The sequence below is a fragment of the Wallemia mellicola genome (assembly GCF_000263375.1).
Source record: "Wallemia mellicola CBS 633.66 unplaced genomic scaffold WALSEscaffold_4, whole genome shotgun sequence".
NCBI classification, from domain to species: Eukaryota; Fungi; Basidiomycota; class Wallemiomycetes; order Wallemiales; family Wallemiaceae; genus Wallemia; species Wallemia mellicola.
This window is the reverse complement of record NW_006531961.1, coordinates 588,685-596,198: the sequence shown is the minus strand read 5'-3', so window position 1 is coordinate 596,198 and position 7,514 is coordinate 588,685. Positions and strand designations below refer to the sequence as shown.

The 7,514-nt window shown below is 39.1% G+C and overlaps 4 protein-coding genes across 4 annotated transcripts; 2 read left to right on the top strand and 2 right to left on the bottom strand.

The window, feature by feature from the left end:
• Nucleotides 1–109: 109 nt before the first annotated feature.
• On the top strand, nt 110–1,054 carry WALSEDRAFT_67974 (hypothetical protein). The gene is made up of 2 exons (XM_006957084.1): nt 110–788; nt 813–1,054. Exons 1-2 carry the CDS (start codon nt 114–116, stop codon nt 897–899), a joined length of 762 nt encoding a protein of 253 aa, XP_006957146.1. The 5' UTR covers nt 110–113; the 3' UTR covers nt 900–1,054.
• A 1,451-nt stretch (nt 1,055–2,505) lies between these two features.
• Nucleotides 2,506–5,307, top strand: WALSEDRAFT_59787 (hypothetical protein). Its single transcript, XM_006957082.1, has 2 exons — nt 2,506–4,296; nt 4,344–5,307. Exons 1-2 carry the CDS (start codon nt 3,447–3,449, stop codon nt 5,159–5,161), a joined length of 1,668 nt encoding a protein of 555 aa, XP_006957144.1. The 5' UTR covers nt 2,506–3,446; the 3' UTR covers nt 5,162–5,307.
• Nucleotides 2,613–3,235, bottom strand: WALSEDRAFT_63135 (hypothetical protein; the record flags this gene model as incomplete). Its single annotated transcript, XM_006957083.1, has 4 exons — nt 2,613–2,735; nt 2,778–2,817; nt 2,863–2,977; nt 3,025–3,235. The coding sequence occupies 4 exons, from the start codon at nt 3,233–3,235 to the stop codon at nt 2,613–2,615; spliced, it is 489 nt and encodes a 162-aa protein (XP_006957145.1).
• A 4-nt stretch (nt 5,308–5,311) lies between the features above and the next one.
• Nucleotides 5,312–7,337, bottom strand: WALSEDRAFT_53850 (DNA/RNA polymerase; the record flags this gene model as incomplete). Its single annotated transcript, XM_006957081.1, has 9 exons — nt 6,953–7,337; nt 6,833–6,909; nt 6,655–6,784; nt 6,595–6,609; nt 6,466–6,546; nt 6,243–6,418; nt 5,863–6,199; nt 5,476–5,819; nt 5,312–5,432 (listed from the first exon to the last, which is right to left on the bottom strand). Exons 1-9 carry the CDS (start codon nt 7,169–7,171, stop codon nt 5,312–5,314), a joined length of 1,500 nt encoding a protein of 499 aa, XP_006957143.1. The 5' UTR covers nt 7,172–7,337.
• Between the last annotated feature and the right edge of the window lie 177 nt (nt 7,338–7,514).

Genomic DNA, 7,514 nt, shown 5'->3' with positions numbered 1-7,514 from the left:
AATACACAACCAAAAAACAAAAAAAAAAAAAATAAATATATATATATATATATATACATACTTTCTTTAAAAACTTTATCACACGTCAAGCATACCAAATGTATAGTGTCGATATGAAGACATTTTTATTAGTTTTCCTAGTATTTTCTCTAAATTGTGCTAGGTCTTTCCAAGGAGATACAAGGACTTTCAGTACCGACGCTAGTAGTGGTGAATCATTTGGAGGATCATTAACTAAGATAGACTCGCAAGAAGTTGGTGGATATAAGTCAACTGATCATAGAGATGATGCTAAGTCTGGTGGGAAATTTTATGATATACAAGATGCGGAGGGCAATACTGTTTCATCAGTATTTTACAAAGTTACCCAGCCCGTCAGCAAGAGGTCAAATTTTAATGAGTCTAAGCCTTATCAAAGTGAAGATGTGAATGATGTGACTGAGTGTGTTGTGGGGCAGTTGTGTTATGGAGGCGATAAAGTCGTTACCACCCTAAAGAATGGAGCTTACAACATCGCTATGTCAGCCTATAACCAATTTTTAGAAGTTAATAATAACGCTAATTATTTACATATTCTGGGAGGAGCAGTAGTTGATTTTTCAGTTCAGGTTGGAAGTGGCCAGGTTAATAACTGGTTGAACGTTCGACACCAAGTACATAAAACACCTTCATCGCACCAGGACGCTTGTATAAATCAAAATGAGATCAAGCAAGGTCAAGAAGCCCAGACAGAATTATTAAGGGAAATACTTAAGGTGTTGCAGGATAGAGGTGGTATAGAAGAGCAAGTAAGGTAGTTGCAAGCTTTCCAGGACCAAAAGCAAACCATGGTTGGAGATTATAGGCAGGCTCACAAATTGGCGGACGAACCTACAGAGCATAACGATGCTAATTGCTAATTTTCTAACTGTTATATAACCTGACATTAGAGCAATAGTTGGAAACTATTGTTCCTTTGGTCTTAATATTTCATTCCTTTGGTCTCAATATTTCATTTCATAAATTCGAACCATAAATTTAAACTATAAAACATATTAGAAAAACATATATAAACAGAAAACAAAAAATTATAAAACGAAATAAAGATTATAAAATATAATATGAAATGTATAAAATATGTGTCATATACATATACAGTAGAAACACATATAAGAACATATAGATATAAAATAAGAATACGTAAGACAAGGTATGGAAACATGGCACTATATGACTGTAAAGGAATAATACTACATAAAGACATCAAAGGACATGTGGACGCAGATTATGCTGGGTGTTGGGACACGGCAAGATCAACTAGCGGTTGTGTATTTACATACTCAGGAGGAGCAATAGCATGGACCAGCAAAAGACAGAAATGCGTGGCAACAAGTACAAGTGAGGCTGAAAATATGGCAATCAAACACGGCTCCGATATAGCTATTTGGCTCAGAAACGTTATGGATTATCTCGGAAGAAACTTATAATCACCAATACCAGTCAAAAGTGACAACACCGCTGCCTTAACAAATATCCTCAATCCCGGATCCATCACTGGCCTCAAACACATAAGAGTACAATATCATGCAGGTAAGGAAAGACACGAACTGAAAGAAATAGAAGTAAAAGGAATCCAGACCCATGATCAATTGGCCGACATTTTCACTAAGGCATTAAATGGAAATCAATTAAGGTTATTATGTAAAAGAATGGGTATCAACGTATCCAATGGCAACATAGTAGAAGATAAATCAATAATAAATGACTCGCAGTATACACAGCAGGAGAAGTGTCAGAATACAGATACAGGGCTGAACATACAGCATCATTTAGTGATTAAGGATAGAAGGAACAAGGTGTTACACCAAGAACAGGAGGAACAGTGAGGCACAGTTAAGGACAAGAGGACAACAAGGAACATGAGGACAGTAGAGACTATATAAGGAAACATATCTTGTACATAAACCATCATCTTAAATGATCATTCTATAACGTACTTATACTTTCACAACCAATAATAAAGCGTGTCTGATATTTACGTTCCAACAGGTTCTTAATTTTGCTTTTGGAAGGCATCTGTTCGGAAGAAAATCTTAACAAGAACGTTGGGCGTAAAGGTTGTATTAAGGAAGGCAATTTAGCAAAATGTATATTAGAGATGTAACGAATGGTTTAAAAAATAATTATATATTAGTGTCGATTTGGGTCACAATGACATCTGCTTGGCACCGACTGATGCAGGACCCATAATACGTGAAATAATGCGATTGTATCATCAAAATAACAGACATTCAAACCATTTAACGTATCATATAATTTATTAATACAGTTTCGTTGTAATTACGCGCAGCAGAGAAATCGGTAACTGCATTATGATGAACGTTTGTTAAGTTTATTAAAGATCTTCTAGTAAATTTAGGAGAAGCAATCAAAGGATGAATACAACATTTAAATCTATAATTAATCATGTACATCAAAGGTTCTGTTTTGTGACTTTCTGTGTTAAAGTAACCAGCTTATTTCAGTAGAGAAGACACAAAATCCGTATTTAGTATAGTATCTGCTTGAAGAACGAGAATTGACGAGATATAGATAATGATACAAAGACTAATCCAAAACTAGAATGCAGTGTACTAGCTTGAACTTGAACTGTTATTATTCAGACTGCAGGCGAGGAGGGCAGCCCTCTGTTCATCCCTCCAGCTAACTCTATTAAGTGCTTCACCAAATGAACACCAACATCTATCGCGTTCATTCTGAAAAGTTTAGAGCATCAAATAGAATGTTATAAAACTTACAGATTCTGGCCATTGAGTACTAAGCTCGTCAACTGATATCCTGTACACTATGAACATATAGATCTCCTGAGATAAAAAGACGTACTCGAAGAAGTGATAGCGTGCTCTGGGTATGAATGGATCGTTATCAGTCAGTGTTTTGATCGGCCGCTTGTCGTCGATAGATAGCACCAAATTCCTGACCTGACCAATCACGCCAGCTGTAATCTACATCAAAGATAGTCACGGCTACGTGCATAAGACACACCCTCCTCAAAAGCTTCCCTAGATGCAGCAGTCTCAAGCCGTACATCAGACAGCTCGTATCCACCCTTTGGAAGCACCCAGTTTCCCTTATGTTTTCTAGACGAGATGAGCAATATCTGATTCGTGAGATAGTTGATAGGTACAGCACCACAGACTATCCGAGGGTGTGTATTAGATCTGTGTGCTTCTTTATCTGAATTGCTTGAAGACATTTTTCTTGCTCGTACGATGTTGGAAGGGCTGAAGAAAGCCTTATCGAGAGACAACTCTACAATATTTTTATTTATTAGGCATCATCAGGGTGATTCAGGTTGTATTTAGTTCGGTATGTAAGCGTATGCAGATTCAATTCATTGGTATGAAGGTGGACTCTTCGAAGACATTGGCCTATATGGCTTTATTGAATAAAATCAGCAGCCTGGGATGTCAAATAACGTAGATAGAAGGAAACCGCCACCTTTGCAGCTCAATAACTACACTACACAATCTGCTCACACGACTCGATATCCACAGCTCTATTCGGACGATATCAAATCGCCGAGAGAATCACATTCATCTGTTAATTTGTTAGATTCAGATAGCGCATCTTCAATCTTTGATGCTAGTAGTGGAGCGCACGCATCTACGCCTCCGTCACTTACCAACACACCACCCTCGATTAGTGCATCTTTGAAACCTGAGAAGGGTGATAGAGCTTTCAATGAGACTAAGCTAGCGGATCTTATTAGTATTGGCGATGAAGAGGAGAACCGTGGTTTACAATTGGAGAAAGATAATAGGGGCAATGCACCACCACCAACACCAGAGCCTGCACATACTTCACCACCTTTATCGGTTCCTGCGAAGCTCTCACAAGTTTCACCATCTGTTGAACGCTTATACTACATACCACCGCCTACACCACCGAAATTTAGGACGAGTAGCACTCCTGTTTTACATCCTATGAGCCCTGGTAATACACATAGGACCCCAAGGACTCTCAAGAATGCTCGCAATACAGAACTTATGAATAATGATTCGAGGATTGAGGAAGTACCTGAAGATGAAGATGAAGACGAGGATGACGGACCACGTTCACCAACACCAGCAAGCTCACGCAATGCCAGTAATGAGGTGGACCGTAGAAGACCCTCACTGGGTGCGAACGTTAAATTTAAGGAAGAGGAAGCCGAACCGAAGTCTGCTTTTGAAGATAGCAGCTTCGAAGATAGACAAGATACCACTATGTCACGCCAGCGGATGCCTTCTTTTTGGGAGAAGATGAGGAAGAGTAGTACGTAATGTATAACTCATAATAGGATACCCTAACGACGTTGTCAGATATTCTATCTCCTTCTGCATCGACCAATATTGGCGACGATGCCAGCTCAGACTCTGGCAGCCACATATCGATCCACATTTATGACTCTGACTTGCAGGACATAGATAACATTCAGGCGTCATCTTCACATTCAGTTGCTAGAGCACTTGCTACTCTCCCATCAGATGCCATAAAAAATGTTAAAGATGTTCCAGATCTGGGACTGGAAAGAAAGCCCTTCTTGGCCCGTATTTTTGATGCTGATGATTCTAGCGCCGCATCCAATTGTTTCTTCTTGGGCTTCATCTTTGGTCCAGCTATTTGGTTGATCGGTGGATGGACTCTCGACGCACGCGACGGCACAGCTGTACAGAGAGTGAAAGCAGATGACAGAAGAAGAGATTGGGCGAGTGAATGGAATGAGATCAGTTTAGCTTTCAAAATTAGAGAAAGAGAGAAAGGATCTAAAGACAAGGAAAAGGTCTTGTTATCAGAAAAGCGCACTCATAGTAAGAATAGTTCAAATGGCAGTTCAAGCTTTGCTAGAAGCGATAGCGGCGCACCCATGGAAGCTCATCCTTCGCAATCATCTATCGCAGCCAGTTGGGGTAATCAAGGTGTGACCAATCGACCACCTTTGAATAATTATCTATTTAACCATGGCGTCAAACCACGCAAGTTCGTTTCTAGCGAGCCGGAAATGAGTATTTTACCACCGCTCACACGCGATTCTCCTGACAGATGGGTTTTGAGATGTCGTATTGCTGCTATCGTCACTGTACCGTTAGCTATTGGCTGTTTAATAGCTGCTATTGTTGGTATTGCTGTATCATTTTAATGACACTACAAGAAATTATGACATTCCGATGTATAAGGATATACCCTACATGATTGATTTATTTTTACACGCACAGTACTATTCTACATACACTCATTAATTTTCTTATCAATGCAGTATTATAATTACAATATATAATAATTTATGATTTTATTTCGTGCGTTTGTGCTTTTCAAATGGGTCTGATTTGTGTTTTTTATGTGACTTAGTGGGAGGTGTCGGGTTGTTTGCGATGAATGTTATTTCTTGTTGTGTGAGGCAGTCATCGAGACTGGACAATAGTTAGAATTATGTTGAAATTGTTACAGACTTACTGATTGTTGAATTCGTCATTAGACAACTTGAGTTCCTTCAAGCACACTGGACATTCAAGGGTGTCGTCACTTGTAGTATCAAGAACATCCTTATCTGTCTCTTTACGTTTGAATTTGGAATTGGGGAGTATTATTTCAATATCATCGTCTGACTCTTCAACACTTTCAGAATCTTCATCAATGTCATCGAAAAATGGTTTAGTTGTATCAACATTTTGTTGAAAAAGCACGTTCTTGTCGTTTTCATGAGCTTTCGGTTGGTCCTTCTCGATTATCTCTACATCACTATCATCCTGTGGATCATAGCTTGTGCTAGTGGTTCGCTGTTGTTGTTTAGAAAAAAACTGACGGTGATTAGCGCTTCAAGGTAACAATTTCGTAACTCACTTTAGTGATATCATTTGCTGTTCCACCAATATGTCGTAGGTTTGTCAATCGGACACCCATTAAGCGTAATGTCAGAGGTAGCTCCCTCTCAAGCAGCCCCTTCGCAACTGGCCATATCTCTTCACTCTGGCTGAGAAACTTATGGACAGACGTAGAACGAGTAAAATTCTCGAAAGTGTCTTTTTTATACTTCAAAGTAACTGTTCTACCTTCGAACTGTGTTCGCTTGAGGTCACCTTCAAGTTCTTTGCAAAGGATTTTCAATTTTTCCATTAGAACCTTCGTATCAAAGATTGGTTGGAAGGTCTTTTCAATTCCGACGCTTTTTCTGTCTTCTCTACAGACATGTTAGCTTGATAACTTTGCAGTACACATCATACTTTTTTGCAGGTGCAACCGTATTACTAAATATACCCAAATTGGCCCTCAATAATCCGTCCGATTGTAATTCCTTGCGAAGCAGGTATAATTCCACTTTGTGGTTTAGGATATCGCCGCAAGTTTCGATCCCTAGGGACTGAACAAGGCGTTCGTTGATTCTACCTATACCTGGAACCTTTTGGAGTTCTTTAAGAAAAAACAACAATTGCAGATTTCACTCACCTTTCTAATAGGTAGATCTTTCATAAAGCTTACAACAGTATCTTTGTAGAACTGCATTGTGAATTCACCATTTGGTTTATTCTGATTCTATTGTAAGAGATGTCCTGACGCAAAAAGATACCAACCCACCTTATCTGAACAAATCTATATTTGTCAAAAAAGCATATTCACACATATTCTTCGACATACCTTCGCCAGCGTCTTATTTGGGGCAATACCAGTTGACACAGTAAGTCCAGTTTCGCATTCTACCATTTTACGTAGCTGTTGAGACACTTCCTCTGGTGTCAACCCGTGCTCGTTCATATACGATGTGACACTAGAGAAGTAAAAATCCAAAACTATAAATATATAATATTTCACTTACTTGAGATATGCTTCATCTAATGATGCAGCCGCCATGTTTTCGTCAAAACGGGAGAAAATCTCCATCACTTGTCGGGACTGACATTGTTAGGCTGCCGTAATACCAAACACGATCGCTTACCTTCTCAACATATCGATCCATACGCATGGGTACCTCAATAAAATGGTCGCAAAGCTTATGAGCAATGAAACATGGCATCGCAGATCTTATACCGAACTTTCGAGCTTCATAAGACGCGGTAGTGAGAATCCCCTTACCAACACCAAAAGCCTTGCCTTTCAAGCTGGGATTATCAAGTACCTCAACCGCTGCATAGAACATATCCATATCGCAATGCATTATATACTGACTAAGATCACGTTCAGTTTCAATTTTACGTAAGATGTTGTCAACGGTATGTTCAATAGAGCTATGGTTTGCATTTTCTAACCTCTTCTTTAAAATGGCTTTCAGTGCGTCTATTTTGGCTGTCGTATGGTGATCCCTCTTTACTTCATTGTTGTAGAACTTTCCACCTTTGCTGGCGTCGTGTATAACTTTATTTATTTTATCCTGATTACTGCTATTCAAACCTGCTTTACCAGCTGAAGGTCCGGCAAGCCTCCTAAGTAAAGTAGTATCATCATTAGATGACGGCATAGAGTAAGATGGTAAATGCGATGTATGTGAACTAAATGCAAAA

Coding starts and splice junctions, on each gene's coding strand:
- WALSEDRAFT_59787 (XM_006957082.1), top strand. CDS start 3,447: ATGTCAAATAACGTAGATAGAAGGAAACCGCCACCTTTGCAGCTCAAT. Junction 4,297..4,343: donor GGAGAAGATGAGGAAGAGTA/GTACGTAATGTA, acceptor CGACGTTGTCAG/ATATTCTATCTCCTTCTGCA.
- WALSEDRAFT_67974 (XM_006957084.1), top strand. CDS start 114: ATGAAGACATTTTTATTAGTTTTCCTAGTATTTTCTCTAAATTGTGCT. Junction 789..812: donor GAGGTGGTATAGAAGAGCAA/GTAAGGTAGTTG, acceptor CAAGCTTTCCAG/GACCAAAAGCAAACCATGGT.